Below are 22,630 nucleotides of genomic sequence, written 5' to 3'. Positions count from 1 at the left end.
GGTTCATTTTTAAATGACAGTGCCTTAACACAAAGAAAAAGTGTGCTACATTTTTCTCCTGTTACTCTATATACTTTATATAGCTGAATATATAAACATATATAGTATATACACATATATACATTTTTTTGAGACAAGGCCTCACTATATAGCCTTGGCTTTCCTGGAACTCACTATATAGATCAGACTAGCCTCAAAATCATAGAGATCTGCCTGCCTATTGCCCACCCAGTGCAGAGATTTCCACTATACCTGGCTATGAAAATGTTCTTGTATTTGAGCTGAGTCATTTACCAGCTAGATTTCATCTACTTCATGTGTATTTTCTTGTGATATTTAATTAAGACATTAACATCAGTAGAAGGTTGTTCATTTAAGTTTGAGATTCACCAAAATTAACTTTATTCTTCTGGGAGATTTCTTTTAATACCACATACAAATAATGCCAAGGAAATAAACCACTAGCAATGCAAATCTCTTCATTCAGACATCATAATATTTTTAAATTGAAGAAGATTCTGTCAGTCAGCAAAGTCCTTTAATTTCTTAGCTAGAATTCAGATAGCCTATGACCCCAGCACTCTAGAAGGCAGGAGGATTGTCTTTAAAACAAAAACCTACTCAAAACTCCATGCTGGTTACAAGCTCTACAGAAGAAAAAAATACTGCTGTTTTACTAAATGGACATGTTGTGGATAGTCAAATTGCCCTCTAAATATTTATGCTGAGCCACTGGAGAGATAGCTCAGTGGTTAAAAGGGGTACTGGCTCTTTCAGAGGACCAGAAATCTCTTCTTAACACCCAAATCTTTAACTCCAGTTCCAGGAGGTCTTGACAGCCTCTTCTGGCCTCCAGGGGGCACCTACATATATGGCATGCACATTTTCAAAAAAAAAAAAACCAAAAAACTACATTTATGTCAATAAATTAGTGCTGTTCTGGCAGCTCTTGTCAGATAAGCTTCATTTTGCTGTGGTTGGTGTTACTGCAAAGTGCTGAGAATAAGTGACTGTTGAATGCTCAGCTCTAAATGACATCGGTACCACCCTTCACCCCCAACCCCAAGGCTCAGGAATTATCACAGAAGTGGGGGCAGAAAGAATGTAAGAGTTGGAGGAAGGGGTAGAGTCTTATGGAATGCTGTCTTCCGGGGCATGACAAAACCATCACACTCATGAACTCAGAGCAGCTGTGCTTACCTGCATAAGACCTACACATGATTGAGTTGTCAACATTCCCTCATGGAAGGGGGAGGGGCGGTTAACAGTTGATTGGGGGTAGGGCCTCACAAGGCCCCATCCTTCTCTGAGGACCTAGAGGCAGTTAATGGTTGCCGGGGGAGGGAGAGACATTTTCTTCTGGTGTAGTTACTGGTAAGTTACCCATGCTCCCATAAATAACCTCACCTAAGCTCCTGTAATAATCCTAACTAAACTCACTGAGTCACAGAAAATAACAAAATCCATGGAAATTGAAGAGGGACTACTTGGGAAGAGGAAGGAAATCGGTGAAAAGTGGGAGAGGGATAAGAGAGGGTAATGAAAGGGGGAGTAAACATGATCAGAACACATTATATATATGTGAAAATGTCCTAATTAAACTCATTATTGTGTACAATATATGCTAATAAAATAAAAATATCAGATAAGACAGTTTTAGAAAGCCACATACTAAACATTGACCTGAGTTTATTTTCTGTGTTCAGTATTAGTGCAAATAAGCAAAGTATATTAGGTACAGATATACAATAGTATGGATATAAAAATAAAACTTCTATTCATTTATTATCTGACAAGAAGTGAAGAGCAGCCTCCTCTTGTGCTTCTACTATGATGCTCTGATCAAGCAAACAAGACCAAACAATTATGAATTGAACACTCGGAAACTGTGAGTAAACTAATTATTTGTAAATAACAATAGGTAACCTAAGGAATTATGTTCCAAATCAATAATGACATAAAAAAAATTTCTTTCCTAATTCTTTGACCTATTTAAGTAGTATGAAACTGTAAGTGAAAAAAAAAAAAAAAACTTGGGATGGATGATTTACCTTTTTTCACTTTGTGTTGCTAGGAAAGAATCCATAAACAAGGCAAGTGTTCTACCACTGAGCTAGTGCCTCAGCCCATGATTTGAATTTTTAATACTAGATCATTTTTTATTGAAATAGACAATGTATTAATTGTGTATTTTAGGAATTAACAACTCTTATCTATTACAACACATAAAACTCTATAAAACATGTTGATAAGCAGTCACCATAAGTAAATTAAAAAATAATGTGCTATATGATACACCTAGTACATATGAGGATTTTAATTTTTAATTATGTATATGGTGGGAAGGTCTGTTCATGAGTATAGGTGCTTGAGGGGGCCAGAAAAGGGTGTTGGATTCCTAGAAGTTATAGGTGGTTGTGAGCCACCCATCAAGAAAGAGTACTAGGAACCAAACTCAGGTCCTCTGTAAGACCATTACTCTAGACCCACAGATTTTTAAAAGAACAATTATATAACACTTACCACCATTACCAGTAATAATTTATACCTTGAAAATTCATTTTTTTTTCAAGTATTGCATCTTAGGACCACATACCCCATCCATGCCAGCAGACAGGTAACTAACTGGATTAACATGATCTTTACAAATCATAAAAACAGATTGCTCCGGCCACTTAACTAAAATTCATTTGGTCTAAACACCTCATTAAAAACAATGTGCTGATGGCTAGCAAGATGGCTTAGCAGTTAAAAGCATTTGTTGCTGCTCTTGCAGAGAACCAGGATTCAATTCCCAGCACCCACATAGCAGTTCACAACCAACTGAAACTCAAGTTCTAGAGGATCTAACACCCTCTTCTGGCCTCTGTGGACACTGCACACACATGGTACACAAACATACATGCAGGCAAAACACAGCTATACACATAAAATAAAAAATAAAATCTTAGCTGGGTAGTAATGGTGCATGCCTTTAATCTCAGTACTCTCGGAAGGTAGAGGCAGGTGGATCTCTGAGGGGGAGCGGGGGAGAAAAGATAAAGAAAGGGGATTCAGGTATAGTGTCACACGCCTAAAATCTCAACATTTAGAAAACTGAGGCAGGAGGATCAGAAATTTGATGCCAGACTGAGCTACACAGTGAAACACCATAAGAAAAACAACAACAAAAGGAAAGAAAGAAAGAAAGAAAGAAAGAAAGAAAGAAAGAAAGAAAGAAAGAAAGGCAGAAGATTAAGAGAAGTTTAGAGACTTTAAGTGATTTATTCAGATAAAAACTCTAAACTTCTCTTAATTTCTGATTTTGGGCTGGAGTGATGGCCTGGTGATTAAGAGGACCAGAGTTCAGTTCCTAGCACCCACATTAGCAGTTCATAATTGCATCTAACTCCGCTCTAAAAGACACACATACACAATTTAAAATAATAAAAATGAATCTTTAAGAAAAAAAAGAATCCAAGTTGTATGTCTTGTATTGTAATATGGTCTCACGTTACTCAGCTTTCCCTGAATTTGTCAGGTCTTTGAAACTCTGATGCTCCTGTCTTGAGTTCCTGTGTGTGTATTGACACCTGGTTTATGCTGTGCTGGGGATCAAACTTGAAGCCCCAGGTATATTTGGCAGTAATTCAACAAACTGAACTAGATCACATACACAGGAAATCAAGGCAGGAGTAATAGAGCTTCAAGGTTATCCTTAGCTACTACATGGCAAGTTCATGGATAGCCTGGGTAACAACATGAGACCAAATCACAAGACAAGACGAAACAAAACATGACCCAAGTTTACTATCTCCCAGCATAAGAAAAGGCATTTCTACTACACTGTACTGTCTCCCTTTGAAATTCTTCTGAAACTCTTAATGACAATAGCAAAATTTACATGACCAAATAGTCTAGAAGATGGTATTACATTTCATTTTACATATAAGAATAATGAGGCAGATGTGTTTTTTGTTTTGTTTTGATTTGATTTGTCTGTTTTATGAGACAGTCTCACAGAATAGTCCAGATAAGGCTATAATGCAGTATGCACCTCGGATGGCTTGGAACTGTCTCAAAAATCTTTCTGTTGCAGTCTCTAGAGTGCTAGGGTTATATGCATGAACATTTCTCAAATTAGTGACTTGATGAAATGATTAAAATTTGTTACTTTTCCAATGTTCAATGTACAGAATTGTAAGATGCCCCCCACAGGCATTTCTTTCTTTTAGTAGACTACTTTAATGACAATGCAGGCAAATGAAGTGCTATAGGGAATCTCAAAATCTCATTTAATGAATAGGAAATTAATGTATTTAGTTCTAGTATCTATGTTAGTTGTTTACTATGGGATAAACTCTTTAAATACAGAAATCCCCCATCAGTAGTATAGTACAGTATAAATCTAGAAATGAAAGACAGGCCAAGGAGCAAGAAACAAGAATAGACTATTTACTCAATTTATATATTGCTCTCTGTCCTACTCCATTTTACTTCTGTTGGAAAATTCATTTAAAGGAAAGTCTACAGCAACATATAGTTCCTTTATAAGTACTGTTTTAGTACTGAAATCAACACACCACAATAAAGGCAAAGAGAATTATCTTCACAGTTTGAAAATATAAGACATCAAATCAAAACATCTCTAAGTATGTTAGCTGACACTACGTTGCCACCTAATATGAAGTGACTGTCATTTAAGTCCTTTAGAAACTATGACTTAATACCTCTTATTAGTAAAACTCTGTACTATAAAATGGTTGGACACGGAAGCCTGGAAAACTTGACATCACAGTAGGCTGGACTTTTTTGTTTGTTTGTTTTTCAAGACCGGATTTCTCTGTGTAGTTTTGGTGCCTGTCCTGGATCTCACTCTACAGACCAGGTTGGCCTCGAACTCACAGAGATCCATTTGGCTCTGCCCCACCTCCCCATTGCTGGAATCAAAGGCATGCGCCACTGTGCCCAGCTAGTAGACCGAACTTAAAGAAAAGAGGGGAAGGTAGAGGGAGATCTGGATAGAGGGACCAAGGGAGAGAGAAAGACGTCTTAATACTTCATAACCCAAATCATACTATTAAAAAAATGAAAATTTTGTAAGTTCTCTACCTTTAACTTGAGAGTTATACTGAAGAGGAGCTAGAGGACTGTGGTAAAAGAAGCCAACGCATTGAGCTGGGCACAGTGGTACACGGCTTTCATTCCAGCACTTGGGAGGCAGAGGCAGGCAAATCTCTGAGTTTGAGGCCAGCCTGGTCTACAGAGAATAGCCAGTGCTACACAGAGAAACCCTATCCTGGACAGGGGTGGGGGTGGGATGCGCAAGTCATACATGTTTTAGTAAAGTATGCTATAAAGATGAGAATGTGTTCTGGTGGTATAGACCTGTAATTCTAGCTACTTGGGAGGCTGAGACAGGAGGAGCTCAAGTTCAAGGCCTGCCAGTAAATACATGGTTGGCCTGAGCACTTAATGAGACCTTGAATTGAATTTTAAAAAAAGTAAGACTAAGTACATAGTTCGGTGGTAGAGTGACTTTTAGCATTTAAATCAATACTTAATGCTGGTGCAGGAGGAGAGAGGTGAGAATAGTAAAATATATTAAAATTCAGTTTTCTGCTCTAAAATTTTCTGCAGTAATTAAGGAAACAGCCTAGAATAATATGACTCCAGAGCATTTGATATATATATTTAAAAATCATCTTGCATAGAAAATGGATTAGAGAGTGTGATGGTTAAGAAGAGATTCTTGGGCTTGTGAGATAGCTCAGATGGTAAAGATGTTTGCCACCATGGCTGACAACCCAAGGTTGATTCCTAGAACCAACATGATGAAATGAGATAATGCCACCTGCAAACTGTCTTCTGACTTCTATGGGCATACTGCAGTACAATCCCCTCACCCTGAGAAAGAAAGAGAATGAACACACACACACACACACACACACACACACACAATAGAAAGGAAAAAATCCAGAAAGGCAACATACTGAGATCTACTGTTATAAATCTCATGTATCTCCCCAAAATATTAAATGATACAGCAGATCCTAATGTGTAAGAACGGATGCTAAGGTCGACAGATGCCTTAGCATCTGGCTGCTCTATAATCATGAGGCCCAGGACAGAGTTCAGATCCACAGCACACATCGATGCCAGGTTTGTATGGTGTGGCCTGCCTATAATTCCAGCACATGGGAGACTGAGACAGGGAAGCCAGCTAGCTAGATTAACCAAATTGGTAAGTTCTAGGTTTGAGAGACTCTACCTCAAAATAAAGGATGGAGAATGATGGAGGAAGACACCAACACCAACCTCTGGCCTCCATCCACTACCCCCGACACACACATACACAGAGTGACCTGACAAGATGGCTTAACAGGTAAAAGTGTTTGTCCTTTTGATGACCTAGTTCAATCCCTAGATCCCATGACAGAGAGAACTGACTTCCAAAAGGTGCCCTCTGACCTTACATGTCTGCTATGGCACTTATACAATTACATACACTATAGTAATTAATTAAATTTTAAAAATATATATTAAAAAAAAGAAAAGGAATGAACGTTAGGGTGGTGGTGGTACCAGTCTATAATCCCAGTTTGTGATAGGCTAAGACAAGAGTCTGGGTCTACACAGCACCAGGCCAGCCAGGAAAACACAGCAAAACTCTGTCTCAACAAACCAAAATGAATAATGATTATCATTACAGTATTTAGTATTAGTAGAAATGATAATAGTATAACCATATTATATACCTACTTAATTCAATTATTTTTCTAACAATGTCTGTTATGGAAATAAAAGGCATCTGTATTCATTTACCAAAATAAGTGAAACTAACTAAAATTCTCTATATTTCTAGCTATGTGTGTCTCATGCCAACTATTATAACTATTCATTGTATTATTTATAACTTCTAGAGATACCACCTCCCACCAACCCCAAGATAGTGTTTCTCTATGTAGCCCTAGCTGTCTTGGAACTCACTATGTAGACCAGGTTGTCCTTTAACTCTCAAAGATCTGCCTGTCTCTGGCTTCCAAGTGCTCAGATTAAAGGCGTGCGCCACCACTGCCTGGCTTATAGTTTTCCATAGCTCTAAGCATTATAATATATATGAATTTGCTACTTAATTTGATATTATGAAAAGCCAAATATAAAAGGATAGGAAAAATAGAACATGGTAATGTTGTTAGGAGGATAGTTGACAGTATCAGCTTTTGTCTCCTTTTGTCATCCTGGGAGCTGAATTTGGGGCCTTACACATGTTCAAGCAGGCCCTCTATCACTCAACTCTATCATCAGAAGAAGCTTTGCTTTTAAATGCTTGTAGTCAGAAAGTGAATCACCCAAAGTGAATTGATAAGTTACTTTATTCTGTGAATACATCACTGAATTTTATGATATATGTAATAAATAGCAGTTTTAAAAGCACAGGTTAAATGGAGGTAGGATGAGAAACTAATATCTAGGAAAAGAAACAGTATTTTCTATTAAACATTTCCAAATGCATTTAATATATCCAACAACTTCCAGGGGGCCAGAGGCTTGGCTTATTCAATTGAATCTCTGTGTGTGTGTGTGTGTGTGTGTGTGTGTGTGTGTGTGTGTGTGTGTGTGAGAGACCACATGCACACATGAGGTTTGAGGACAACTTTTGAGAGCTGGTTATCTTTTTTTTCTACCATGTGGGTTCTAGGAATCAAACTTAAGTTGTCAAGTCTTTGCAGCAAGGCCTTTACACAGTGTGCCATACTACCAAACCTTATTTTATTCAAAAGGTACAAAATATTGATCATTACTAATATTTTCTAAATGGTAGCTATGGATAAATATTAGCATTTATGCACAAATATTTGAAATTTAAAATATCTTACTAAATGTGCCCCTGCTTGAAGTAAAACATCTGCAACATCTGTATGTCCATTTTCACAAGCATAGGTTAGAGCTGTGTCTCCTGTTGCTGTGGTAGCATGCACATTAGCACCTAGAAAAATAAAATAAAATAAAATCACACATTTACCCTGGAGTTGTGGAATTATATTAGTCCAATTTTACAATATGGTGAAATTGAAGAATTGAAAATGTGAAAACACCACCAAAATACAGTTTAGGTATTTGTATTTTCCCTTTTTGTCTTCTCTTATTTCCTTTAACTAAACTTCATAAAAATGTGTTTTGCCTTACAACAAAGCAATAAACCAAATTATTTTAAAGCAGAAAAATTTGCCTGTACATCTGACAAAACATACCTTAAGTAGTAGATACAAAAACAAAAAATTTAAACTGTAAATATCCATATCGATATCAATATTGGTTTGTATTCTCAAACAACTCTATATACTATTGTACAAATCAAGTAAATAATTATTTGGTAAGAACAGAAATTTTTCTTGTTAAAAGAAAACCAATTATTTAAGTTAAATAAAAATCTTGTTCTAAATTGGAAATATAAACAATGAATTTATGACATATTTTTTAAATGTTTAAGAAAATATATATTTCCTAACCCTGACCAACTAAAAAGTCCTGAAGCCCAAAGGACCCTAAACATAAAGGCTGGTAAGATAGCTCTGCAGGCTAACAGTGACACCCAAGTCTGACAATATGTGTTTGATCTATGGAACCCACAAAAAGGTAGAAGGAAGAAAACTGACTTCAATAAAGATGTCCTCTGACCTCCAAATGCACACTGTGGTATACTTGTGGCCATGCACTCAAACACATACACGTGCACACACACACACACACACACACACACACACACACACACACACACACAAATATGCACACAGATAGTAATTTTAAGAAACAAAGAGGCCAAATGGTGGTGGTATACACCTTTAATTCTAGCACTTGGGGAGGCAAAGGCGAATCTCTGTGAGTTTTTGGCCAGTCTGGTCTACAGAGCAAGTTCCAGGACAGCCAGAGCTGTTACACAGAGAAACTCTGTCTTGATATAAAAAAAAATAAATAAAAAAAAATAATAAAAAAACAAAAAAACCAAACAAAACAAAAAAAAAAAACCAAACCAAAACAAACAAACAAAACAACACCAAAGAACAAAACACTCCTTCGCCCCCATCCACTGAACTACATTGGTTACTTTTGAAGGATACTAGAGGTTTATCTCTTTACTTCTAGAAACGGATAAATAAAAGAGGAGAAAAGTCGGGGCTGGAGTGATAGCTCAGTGGTTAATAGCATGGATTGCTTTTCCAGAGGACCTGGGTTCAATTCCTTGCACCCACATGGCAGCTCACAACTGTCTGTAATTCCAGTTTCAGGGGACTTGACTCCCATGGCAAAACACTGATGTACATAAAATAGAAATAAATAAATTTTTAAAAAGTGGGGGAGAAAAGTCAAGTCCAACTTTATCCTACTATTGCTACATGAATTCGTACCAAATTCTGATTAAGGGTAGATTTCTTTTTACAGAAAATCCCAGCTAATGAGCAAGAATGAAATAATAGAATTCTAGGATATCTCTACTTTGCAACCTCTCATAATACAAGTGACTTAAACTATAATAATGGCTAATGAATGATACTATAAAAAAAGATAGCAAAAACTAGACACTGAAAAACCAGATACCCATGGAAGAAGTTATAGAAATATCACTGATAAGGCCTTCCTAGTTTTAAAAATTCTACCTGAATACAACTGAGTTTCCTTCTAGAGCTAACCATTAAATTCATGAAAATACAGGGAAAAGGAGTTGGGTGGTGGTGACACACTCCTTTAATCCCAGCACATGGCACAGGCAAGAGGATCTCTGTGAATTTGAGGCCAGCATGGTCTACAAAGCAAGTTCCAGGACAGCCAGGACTATACAGAAAAACCCTGTGTGTGGGGATATGTATATATGTCTATCTATCTATATATGTATATACACATATATGTGTATATATATACATACACACACACACATATATATGTCAAGTGTAATGACAGAAATACAATCAGCAAAATATATACACTGGGAAGCCTAAAGAATAAACTCACCATTTGTTCAACAACAACACATAAAAATCACAAGGAAAAAAAAAAATATGAAAAAGTACAGAGAACCTGGAGATTAAAATTTTTTATGCATGTCAAGCATGGTAATGCACACTGGAGACAGAAACAGGCAGATCTCTATGCATTTACTCAGTGACTGTGTGTTTTTGTATTTTTGGTATCTTGAGACAGGGTCTCTCTATGTAGTCCTGACTGTCCAGGAGCTTGTTATGAAGACCAGGCTGGACTCACATAGATGCCCTTGCATCTACCTCCCTGAATGCTAGGATTAAAGATGTGTATTACCACACACAGCTGACCCTACTTTTTAGAAGCAGGAAAAAAAGCACTGTGGCTATTTTTAACTTTATTTTTTAGAGACACAGTAAACCATTGTAGAACTGCAAAAAAATTGATTTTTAAAGTTTTACAAATATTACACTTAGGGGCTGAAGGGTCTCAGAGGTAAAGAACACCTGCTGCTCTTGCAGAGGACCTGGTTTCAGTTCCTAGTACCAACACCACAGCTCAAAATCACTCCAACTCCAGTTCTGGGGATCCTACACCCTCTTCTGGTCTCTAGGGACACTGCATATACACAGTGCACACGTATACACTCAGGCAAATACATGCACATAAATAAAACTTTAAATAATAGCGTTGAAGTCAGCAACAGGTGCCAAATATAAGAGTCAACTGAGACACAACATAAAGTAATGCTAGGGGCTCCAGGTTTAATCACTGAATGCTAGCTAGGTTAGCTTGGTGAGATTATGTAGCAACTGTGAATCAGTTAGTTTCAAGATTTCAAAAAAAATGTGTTTAAGCCAGTTACTCTACCAAGAAGGTTGAGCTAAGAGCTAACAAAGATATATATTGAGACTCAGACTCAAAAAAAAAAATAAAATAAAATAAAACAAACAAAAAACCAAACAGAGTAAGTTTAATAATCTTTCTTTTTCACACAGGATCTCACTTTTTTTTTTAAAAAAAGATTTATTATGTATACAGTATTCTGCCTGCATGTATGCCTGTGTACCAGAAGAGGGCACCAGATCTCATTACAGATGGTTGTGAGCCACCATGTGGTTGCTGGGAATTGAACTCAGGACCTCTGGAAGAGCAACCAGTGCTCTTAACCTCTGAGCCATCTCTCCAGCCCAGGATCTCACTTTTTTATAGAGTCTGTAACTTGCTGTGTTGACCAGGTTGGCTCTGAAATCAGAGATCCACCTACCTCAGCCTCCTGAGTGTTCAGATTAAAGGCATGCACCACCACATCAAGCTAACATTTTTTATAACACAATGACTAGAGGCAATTAATAGATAATACAAAAGCTGAGTAAAATATCTAGTATTCAGTAAGTTGTTTTGTTTTTGGTTTGTGGCTACATGGTCTCATGTATCTCAGATATACTCTTATGTGGTCAAGGATGGTCTTGAACTCCTGATTCCACCTATATAAAGTTCTTTTTGTTTTGTTTTTTTTTTTTGACGTAAGATCTCACTATGTAGCCCTGGCTGGTCTAGAACTCAATTTACAGACCATGCTGGATCCTCCTGTTTCTACCTCTCTAGTGTGGAGATTACAAGCATGTGCCACCATATCAGACTTCAGCTTTACAACAATGAATCAGACCTGGATAAAATGAGAAACTCAATATTACTTCTAAAAGACAAGTTTATCTCTATTTGGATCAATTCTTTTTCTGCCATATCCTACAGACAACATATATTCTAAAGTATGATACTTATTGCTTGATATTATTTAAGAATGAAGTGTAGGCCGGGAGGTGGTGGCGCATGCCTTTAATCTGAGCATTCAGGGAGGCAGAGGCAGGCGGATCTTTGTAAGTTCGAGGCCAGCCTGGTCTACAGAGCGAGATCCAGGAAAGGTGCAAAGCTACACAAAAAACCCTGTCTCAAAAAAACAAAAACAAACAAACAAACAAAAAAGAATGAAGTGTAAATATTTGAAACAAGTGCTTTGCCAACAAAATTATTTCCCACTTTTTTGGGGACTATGTATGTGACTGTGGTGTACATTAGTGCATGTATGTGTGTCTATGTGTGTATACACACATGTATAAAACATATTTGCTAATGTTTGTAAAGGCCAAAGGTTGGCACTACATGTCTTCTTTGATCATTCTCTATCTTATTTATTGAGGTAGAGTCTTTCTCTGAATCTGAAGCTTGCCATAGCCTAGCTAGTCATCTTGCTCTGCGGATTCCCTGTCTCCACTTCCTCATCCCTGGGGTTACATGATGGCCAACAGGCCCATACAGCTTTTATACAGGTGTTTGGTATGACCCTCATGCTTGCATGGCAAGTGCTTTATCAGCAGAGCTATCATCTCCCCAACCCTGTGATTTTCTTTTTGAAGCAACTTAGAAATGTCAAAAAATGAACAGGTTTAATTACATGCCATAGCCATGACTATGCAACACAGACTAAGCAGGAAGAATTAACTTTTCTTCCAAAAGAAAAGAATGGAGAGTTTATAAGAGGCCTTACAACCACTAAGCAAATACTAACAACAGTAAGAAGTCTATTAAAGACAAGGTCTTGGAATACTGATTGCTCAGGCTGGCATCACACTGCTGGGCTCAGGTGATCCTCTATCCTTAGCCTCCCTAGTACCTGAGATTATAGATGCACAAACAAGCTAATAAATCCAGAGCTTAATGCATACAAAGAAACCCTCTAACACTAAGCTAATTTTATTTTTAATAGACAGACAATACTTGTATACATTTATGGGTTACAATGTTATTTTAAGAACATACTAGAATAATCAAATGTTAATTATTATCTATCACCTGACATATACGTTATTTCTTGATGATAAAAATACCCACAGTCTGTTCACATTAGAAATTTTGAATTAGGAGGTGAAGAGACAGCTTAGCAAGTGAAAGTACTTATGGTACAAGCCTAACAACTTGAGTTTAATTACTGAAATCCTGAGTGCAAAGACACAATCAAGTCCTCAAGGCTGTTCTTTCTTTCACTTCCATGTGTGCTATGGCACATGCATGCCTGTGTTTACATCCTCATATTCTCTCTCTAAATAAATAAAAGTTAAAAAAAAAAAAATACACTCCATTACTCTTAAGCATCGGTACCATTCTGTGCAGGGGCAAGTCACTGACCCTCAGCACTCTTTGCCAACATTCCCTTTCTTGCTGTAGATTCTTCATCCTCTTACATTATCCATAGACTCTGATAGTCACCTCTGTACTCTATTTCTTAGTTCAGCTGTTTTTAGATTAGTAAAGTATTGTTTGTATTTTTCTTTCTGTGATAAAGGCATTTTTAAAGTCGCATACCAGCAGCCAGCAAATATTTCACCAACTCCAGGTGTCCCTCTTGAGAAGCCTCCATGAGAGGTGTGGAGCAGCCGAGTTCTATATCAGCCCCTGCCTTAATCAGGAAATCTGCAACTTCAGAAAAGCCTCCACAGCAAGCCAAGGTAAGAGCAGTTTCTTGGGTTTCTTCTGTCTGGGCATTTATATTTGCACCTGGAAGCACAACAAAAGACAGAACTAGCTAAAAGAGAAATATAATACAGTATTCAAATAAGATGATAATCATCTACCATCTCTGCTTAGGTTGTTCCTTCTAGAGTATTGAGAAAAAGATTGAAAGTTCAAGGCCTGCCTAGGCTACAGAAAATTAATTTTCTCATCAGTACAAAAACAGTATCTATTTCAACTGATACACAAAACACACAAGGACATTAATTTTTATAATGTACAATGGCTTTACCTTGGGCCAACAGCAGTGCCACCATCTCTTCATGCCCTTCCCGAGCAGCTTCCATCAAGGGTGTGTATCCTTCGTCATTAACTTCCTCAAGATTCGCGCCTCTTTCAATAAGCAGTGCTGCCAACTCAACATGTCCCCCACAAGCAGCTAGAGTCAAAGGAGACTCAAAGGAATCTGCAGGCATATTCACTTGAGCACCACTGTCCAAAAGCAAACGTGCCACTTCTACATGTCCATCCTGCAGATGTTCAGAGATGAAACAGAACTTTTTATGTTTAGTTTTTGTTTTCTTAAAGTGGAAGGTGAACAAGGATCTAAAGAAAGATTAGCTGATGTACGTTAGATAACATATACATTATTATCATGCCACCTGAACCTTAGCTAAGGCCCATTAATACTATTTTTTAAATGTTTAAGGGATTGGAGAGGTAACTCAGTGGTTAAGAGCACTGACTGTTCTTTCAGAGGACCTGGGTTCAATTCCCAGCACCCGCATGGCAGCTCACAACTGTCTGTAACTCCAAGATCCAATACCCTCACACAGACATACATGCAGGTAAAATACCAATGTACATAAAATAAAAATAAATGTTTTAAATTACCTTAATTTTCACAAAGTGCAAAATTTTCTAAACAAATTCAACTTGAAAACAAATAGTCACAATTACAAATAACTTGGAATTTTTATATTCTTTCAAATTAAAAAAAAAAATACCAAATCCAGTCAACTACCTCAAAATGAATTACTGTTCATACAACTGTCAGGTCAAATATAACCATATTCTCAAACTTAGAGGGTTTCTATTTTGAAATGTAGGAACTGCATTAAATCTTCTTTAGAAAGGAAAGCTTGACAAAATACAAAAACAAAAACACAGCCGGGCGGTGGTGGCGCACACCTTTAATCCCAGCACTCGGGAGGCAGAGCCAGGCAGATCTCTGTGAGTTCGAGGCCAGCCTGGGTTACCAAGTGAGTTCCAGGAAAGGTGCAAAGCTACACAGAGAAACCCTGTCTCGAAAAACCAAAAACACAAAACAAGAACAAGACAAAAAAACATAATGAACTGTGAAGTCATTACCAATTGGGATTTTATACTTAGCTAAGTCCCTATGGCTTAGTACTGCTCTATCTTTGCCTCATCATAGCAACCTGTTGCACCAAATCAAAGAATATTTAAATCAAACATATTTTATTTTCATGTAAATTACTTATTAGTGTTTATATACACTAAGCCCATATTTTAACCACTGAGCTCCACTCCAGTCCTCAAATTTTTTTGTTTTAAAGATTTATTTATATTTATGTGTACATTTGTGTGCCAATGAGTTTACAGGCACCATGTGCCAAAAGGCTAGAGGGCCCTGGATCCCCTAGAGCTAGAGTTATAGGCAGTTGCAAGCCACCACATGGGTGCAGGGACTTAGGACCTCTGCATGAGCACTAATCACTCTGGTTGTTTAGATGAGACTGGCCCCCATAATTCATATATTTGAATGTCTAGTTCTTAGTAGGTAGGATGTTTGAGTAGGATTAGGAGTTGTGGCCTGGTTGGAGGAGGTGAGTCACTGGGGGTGGGCTCTGAGATTTCAAAGCCCACATCAGGCCCAGTGTGTGTGTGTGTGTGTGTGTGTGTGTATCTGTCTGTCTGTCTGTCTGTCTGTCTGTCTCTGCTTGCTGCCTATGGATCAGGATGCAGTTCTTAGCTACTGCCTTAGTATCATGCATGCCGCCATACTCCTGCTATGATGATAACGGACTAACCCTCTGAAACTATAAGCAAGCCTCCAATTAAATGTTTCCTTTCATAAGAGTTACCTTGGTCATGGTATCTCTTTATAGTAATAGAACAGTGACTAAGACACTTAACCTCTGAGCCATCTCTCCAGACTTTCAGTCCTTGACTTCAAACCGTTAGCTTTAATACTTGTTACAAGCATAGGAAGTCAAATGTTATGTCATTCTACATTTCAAAAGTGATCAATAAGTAAATTTGGGTGGCTGGAGGGATGGCTCCTGGATTAAGAGCAATGCATACTCTTTCCAGTGGATCTAGGTTTGATTTTCAGCAATCACATGGCAGCTGACAACTGGCTGGCTATACATCCAGTTCCAGGGACTCCAACACCCTCTTCTGGCTTCCTCTGGCAAACCCCACACACACACACTTACTAAAACTCTGAGTTCAAACCCATGGACCCACATAATGGATGAGATGAATACTGAAATTCAACATTTCAGATTTAATTATTTTTTTAATATATGGAATTTCCTTTAATTTTTATTACATTTTAATTTATTTTACATTAAGGGGGAAGAGAGGGAGAAGGGGTTGGTGGGGAAGAAAGAGAAGGGGAATAAGAATGTGTGTGCAGGTCAGAGGACAGAGGACAACTTGTAGAGTTCTCTGTTTTCATCATGTGGGTCAAATTCAGGGTATCAGGCTTTGTGACAAGCACCATTATCTGCTGAGCTATCTCAGGGACTCTTGGCCAAATTTTAATCCCTTTTAACACAAATACCAAAGCTAGGTGACTCATATTAAAATATCAATTTTAAGAACTGAAAAAAATTAATCCTAGCATTTGGGAAGCAGAGGAAAATGGGTCTCTGTGAGTCTGAGGCCAGCCTAACTACATATCAAGTTCCAGGTCAGCCAGGACTACATAAGTGAAACCCTGTCTCAAAAACAAAACAATTAAAAAAAAAAAGGAAAACAACAAAAAAACCCACCAAGACCAATGACAAAAACAAACAAGCAAACAAACACACAAAAAAACCCTAAAAATATTAAAGCATCACAATCTCACAAACTGAGCTAGAGAGACAGATGGCTCAGTGGTTTAGAGAACTTGATGCTCTACAGAGGTTCAGCTACCAGCACCCATCTGACACAGTCTTCTGATCCTTGTGGGCACTGGGCATAATGTAGCGCACAGAGATACATGCCAGCAGAACATTCATACATTTAAAATAAATAAATCTGGGGAAAAAAACACCTCACAAATTATCCAGTCAATAAACGAATAGGCCAATGTACTAAGTATCTAGTTCTCAATAGAACCTTCCATCATGGGTTTTGGGGACCCATTTTAGGTCATTCGGCTTGTGTGTCAAGTTTTTACTCACTGAACCAACTCACTGATTCTTTTCATTGGATTTTAATATGAAACTATAAAAATGTAGAGAGTGAGGCATGATAGCTCACAACCTATAATCCCAGCACTCATGAAACTGAGACAGGGAGGATCATAGTAAGGTGCAAGCAGCTAGCTTCAGCTTCAGACCAATGTGGGCTAGTGTGAAGTCAATAAGAAAATAAAACAAAACAGAAAACAACAGATAAACATGTTGGAAATATATCTAACATCTCAAAAAATAAGAGTTTTATTAATATCTTTGGGTTGGAGCTCAGCAGTTAAGAGCACTGGCTGCTCTTCCAAAGGGTCCAGGTTTGATTCTCAAGACCCATACTCCAGTTCCAGGGAATCTGACATCTTTTTCTGAACTCCATGGGCACTGCACACACATGGTACACAGACATACATGCAGGAAATACACCCATACACATAAAATAAAACATGAAAAAAGGGCCGTGTGGTACCTTTAACCCAGGACTTGGGAGGCAGAGGCAGGCAGACCTCTGTGAGTTCAAGGCCAGCCTGGTTTACAAAGTGAGTTCCAGAACAGCAATGCTATACAGAGAAACTCTGTCTTTAAAAACAAAACAAAACCAAACCCTAAAAACATTACATTGAGATTACTAGTTGCTATCATCCTCTAAAAGTCCATATATTAAAGCATTACTTGTTTTTGTTTTGTTTTACTTAGAATTCAGTAAAAAATACAAGCCAAACATTAACTAACAATTTTTAGAGACTGGACTCAGTTGAAGTGGTTACCACGTAAGCAAGAGGACATAGTTTGGTCACCAGAACCCACAGTTTAAAAAAAGAAAAAGACTAAAACTAGGTGTGTTGGTGCACAATAGTGAGGTGGAGATACTCAGATCACTAAAGCTCAGAGCCAGCCATCCTATTTTACTTAGGAGGTTCCAGGCCAGTGAGAAACCACGCCTCAACAAGTAAGGTGGATGGAGTATACAGAGAAATAACACCCAAGGCTGTCTGCACCTGCCTATACCTGCATACACACACATACACACACACACACACACACACACACACACACACACACACACACACCAGAAACAACAATAATAATAATTCTCAGACAAATACATGAATTTTTTTTCCCCACAAAATTTCAAGTAATTACAATTAAATTACCATGCAAGCCTCCATTAAGGCAGTGTGCATCTCATCGGTTTTATGCTCTTGATCTGCACCAGCTTCAAGCAGAAATCGAACCATATCCAAATGGCCTTAAAAATAAGGTTAAAGAATTGACTATCAATCTAATGCATGAGTATTAAATTGAAGAGTTTTATTTTCAAATGTCTATATATAATCTACGAGGTTTTAATTTGAATTTAATAAAATCAATAACAGTTTTACAAAGTCAACTGAAAACAATTAAGTAGGTGCACTCTCAGTAAGGTCATACATACTCTCTAAGTTTTAAAGACTGACTTTCTAAAGCATATATTTCTACTTAAGTAAATCATGCTTGTTCTCCAATTTAAATGATAGAAACTATCAAAACACTGGAATCAAACAGAAAGCCAGGTAAAGTTTATTAGAACATATTTTCTAGAAAAAACAGCTTTAAAATCACCATAACCTCACTGTGATGATGAGCAAATACACACAAAACCAACTCCATTTAAATGTAATTCCAATCCTCTTGATACATTTAATTAAAAAAAAATTTAATAGTCAATGAGAAAAATACCAACATTCAGTGTAAAACAGGTGAAGGATATAAAATGGTAATTCAAAAGATACATAAATGGATATTAAGCTGATAGAAGAGGTATTAAATGAGACACCATTATTTTAGCTACCAAAATGGCAAAGAATAAAGAGAATGATACTGCCCAATACTGGAGGGGGTGAAAGGTGGGTAAAGGGATTCTCAGACAACCTAGTGGGGTCTGAGACACCTAGTAAACTGGTCCAACCTTTCTAGAGGGCAATTTGGAAGTATGTATCAAAAGCCTTAAAAATGTCCATACCCTTTGACCCAGCAATTCCACTTCCAGAATTTATCCTAAGGAAATAATCAGAGATTAGGCAAAAATGTCTGCACAAGGATGTTATCACAGTGTTTTTAAATAATAGTAAAAAACTGGGAAAAATTAGTGTCCAACAATAGGAAACTATGGTGTATCCACTGAAATTATGGTGTACCCAATTTCATGTATTTGGCAGAGATTTTGAGTTCCCTACTCAATATCCATTCTTATTATTCTAGAGAGACAGGACTTCAATTTTACCTAGGGGGCAATATGCCTAACTTTCAAAACTATTTTCCAGCCTTCCTTGTAGCAGAGGAACCAGTGGAATGCAGTGAGAGTTTCAAAGTGAAGCTTCTAGAGACTTCTTGAAGGAACTTACTAAATTGGAAGGCAGTTGCTACTTTGCTCTTACCCTCTTCATCTTAAAGTATGTACTGCTGGACTCTAGCTGTCTTTGGACTACAGATAAAACATTAAGGACAGAAACCATATACTAGGATATACAACAGAAAAATAACACTCTTAGATCTTAGTGACAAAATTGAATTGCAATAGTAGCACAAGACAGTTTACTCTTAGGTTTCTCTTCTGTACAAATTGTATTGTGTTTTGTGGTATATACAGTTATACCAATCTAGAAAATCTAACTGAAATATTATGTGATCATTAAAAAATACATTATAAGAACATTTATTGAGATGAGTACATATTTATGATAACTACTAAATAAAATAAACAGACTCTAAAACTGTTAAATTATTTTATTTCAAAAGTATGTATATTTTTAAAAACTTATTTAAAAACACACTGGACATATGCTAAAATACTGTTTACATGCTTTTCCCCCTTTAGATGGTAATATTACAGACCATTTAAATTTTTCTTTGTGCTACAACCATATTTTTCAGGTTTTCTACATCAACTGTGTATCAATAGATCTGTGTATAATTCTTAATGGAAAAATCAAATAGAACAAAGGGAAATCCTTAAACCTATAAGTTGTTTGGTTGACATCATAGTTAAATGAATTAAAATAATAATATATATACTGGGATAGTACAGAAAATACAGGTTAAAATGGGCTTTCTAATATGTCTTATAACATAAGTTTATACCATAAGAAAAAATATATACAAAGTTAATTCAAATACTCAAATAAAGAAGGAATATACAAATTAACCCAATACTTAATACTGGAAATTTGAAGTTGTTATGAAAACAATTATAAACATTCTGACATTAAAAAGTACCTTTGTAGCAGGCAAGTGTTAGAGCACTTTCTTTGAACTCATTAGAATGAGTGTTGATGCCTGCACCGTGATCTAGAAGAACTCTGGCAACTTCCACATGACCTGCACTGGCTGCTTCCATTAGGGGTGTGTGTCCATTTTCATTATGGTCTTCTATATTTGCACCCTCATTGAGTAGCACTTTTACAATGTCAATAAACCCTCCGGCACAGGCATAAGTTAGTGCAGTATTCCCTAACAAAGAACAAAAAAAGTACAAAATTATGAAACAATAGATGTCATGCTACTGTTCTCGTTATCTCTCTCCAATTCCTTGACATAAACCACAACTACTATCCCAAGTTATATGTTTTGTTTGTTTTTGTAAGCACTAGAGATTCAACCCAGGGTCTCACACACGCTAGACAAACATGTTCTCCTCCCATGCCCACCCTGTAGTCTTTCCACAAGTTACCCACACTAGTCTGGAACTCACAATTTACTTGCCTCAACTCCATGAGTAGCTGGAATTACAAGTATAAAAAATCATCCCCAACTCAGTTCTTTTTTTACTGTCATCAATTTAAAGCATATCTTTATTTCCTGACAGAATTTCTTCAAAGCATAATACAAAATGCCATATATTTTAAGTGTCTAGACAATATAAAAGGTGTAGAAAAGGCAAATCTAAACACAGAAAACAGAATAATGGTTGCTTAAAACTGAGCAAAATGCAAATGGGTAGAGATCCTTTATTTATTATCTTTTTAGATTTATGTATTTATGACTGTTTTGCCTGCATACATGTACATGTATGTACGTGCACCACATGTGTGCTTAGTGCTCGAGGAGGTCAGAAGAGGGCATCAGATTCTCCGGTGCTGGAATTACAGATAGTTGTGAGCCCAAATGTAGGCACTGAGAATAGAACCTTGGTCCTGCAGAGATCTTTCAATAGTAACAAAACTAATCTAAAATTAGATTGCATAACTCTAGAACTGCACACTCAAAACATGAATTCCACGGTATGAGTGTATGAGTCATCTCAATAAAGCTGATTTTTTGTTTGTTTGTTTTATTTTTGAGATGGCCCAGCTTTGCAACCTAAGCTTGCCTTAAACTCCCCACCTCCTTGTCTAAGCCCAAAATACACAGGTTTGAACCACCTAGTCTGGGTTTTATTTTTGTTTTCCAAAAAAGGGAATAGCTATATTTATGCTGATCCTCAGATGATGAGCAGGTACCTGTAAAAGTAAGGATATCTGATACCAAGCAAAAAGCAGCTAAACCAGGTAACAAGAATGCTGGACACCTCCCCAGATAAAGTTCAAGTACAGTGCTATGGTTTTCAGCTGTCTCCCCAACTGGTCTGCTCTGGAGTACAGAAGAAAACTCCTGGGAACTTTTCCTACAAATTATATTTAGTGGGGGGGCTGGAGAGATGGCTCAGTGGTTAAGAGCATTGGCTGTTCTTCCAGAGGACCTAGGTTCAATTCCTAGCACCCACATGGCAGCTTACAACTGTCTGTAACTCCAGTTCCAGGGAATCCAACACCTTCACAGAGACATAAATGCAGGCAAAACACCAATGCCATTAAAAAAAAAAAAAGAAAAGAAAAGAAAAAAGGAAGAAAAAATTATATTTAGTTATGAGTATTATGTGTGAGTGAGTTCGGGCACACATGTATGTTGGTGTGCATGCATGTAGAAATCATAAGTCAAATTTCAGGAGCTGGTCTTCTCCCTCCATCTTTATGTGGGTCTCAGGGATCAACTTGGGTCATCAGGCTTGAATAGCAAGTGCTTTTACCAGTTAAGCCATTTTATCAGCCTGGAAACTATATTTTTAGTAATCACTCTAAATAATTCTGGCATACAGTAGGAGGTACAGTCTACTGAACAAAATGAATAAATTTGGGGCTGAAGAGATGGCTCACTGGTTAAAACCATGAAATTGGCCAGGTGGTGCTGGTGCATGCCTTTAATCTCAGCACTCTTCTAGAGGCAGAGGCATGCGATCTCTGAGTTGGAAGCCAGCCTGGTCTACAGAGTGAATTCCAGGACTACACAGAGAAACCTTGTCTCAAAAAACAAAAACATGAAATTGGAGTTTAGATCACCACTCCCCCATAAGCCAAACATCCTGCATCTGCCTAGGACACCAGCTCTGAGAGAGGTGGAGACAGGTTATGGGCTGTTAGCCTAGTCAAGAAAACAAAGAGTCCCAGGTCAGGGAGAGACCTTGCCTCAAAGAAGCAGGCAGTGACAGAGGATGGTCTCTTCTGGCCTCCATGTGTGCATACAAGAGCATGCAAAATAAGTAAATTAATCAATTAATTAAAAAAATAGCTTAATTAGGAATTTACTTATGGGATGATAAATCAACTTCCTTTTGAAATTTTCTATTTTTCCAATTAAATGAGTTGAAATCATGAGTGGAAATGGGAGGGCAGGGGTGAGGTAGTTTCATTAGCCATTTATAGAGTATAATAAGATTCTATTGG

The 22,630-nt window shown here is 37.3% G+C and overlaps 2 protein-coding genes across 14 annotated transcripts in view; one reads left to right on the top strand and one right to left on the bottom strand.

Moving 5' to 3' along the window:
* Ankhd1 (ankyrin repeat and KH domain containing 1) overlaps nt 1-22,630 on the bottom strand; it is a 116,785-nt gene that overhangs the window by 63,045 nt on the left and 31,110 nt on the right. For all 9 annotated transcript variants that reach the window (XM_059246543.1, XM_059246544.1, XM_059246539.1 and 6 more), the window contains exons 6-10: nt 20,148-20,381; nt 18,047-18,141; nt 13,760-13,997; nt 13,321-13,512; nt 7,860-7,969 (exon numbers count right to left, since the gene is read on the bottom strand). In XM_059246543.1, the coding sequence (XP_059102526.1) occupies nt 7,860-7,969; nt 13,321-13,512; nt 13,760-13,997; nt 18,047-18,141; nt 20,148-20,381 (869 nt within the window). The remainder of the gene's footprint in view (nt 1-7,859; nt 7,970-13,320; nt 13,513-13,759; nt 13,998-18,046; nt 18,142-20,147; nt 20,382-22,630) is intronic.
* The window catches only part of Hbegf (heparin binding EGF like growth factor), a 114,302-nt gene continuing 92,805 nt past the window's right edge, over nt 1,134-22,630 (top strand). For 4 of the 5 annotated variants that reach the window (XM_059246557.1, XM_059246554.1, XM_059246553.1 and 1 more), the window contains exons 1-3: nt 1,134-1,374; nt 1,798-1,888; nt 13,301-13,463. The gene's annotated coding sequence lies outside the window, so the exon portion shown is untranslated. The remainder of the gene's footprint in view (nt 1,375-1,797; nt 1,889-13,300; nt 13,464-22,630) is intronic. The other variant, XM_059246558.1, reaches the window with a different exon arrangement.

This window comes from Peromyscus eremicus, chromosome 19 (genome assembly GCF_949786415.1).
Source record: "Peromyscus eremicus chromosome 19, PerEre_H2_v1, whole genome shotgun sequence".
In the NCBI taxonomy this organism is placed as follows: domain Eukaryota; kingdom Metazoa; phylum Chordata; class Mammalia; order Rodentia; family Cricetidae; genus Peromyscus; species Peromyscus eremicus.
Note: the sequence above shows the minus strand (reverse complement) of the source record. Positions and strands in the feature narration are given on the sequence as shown.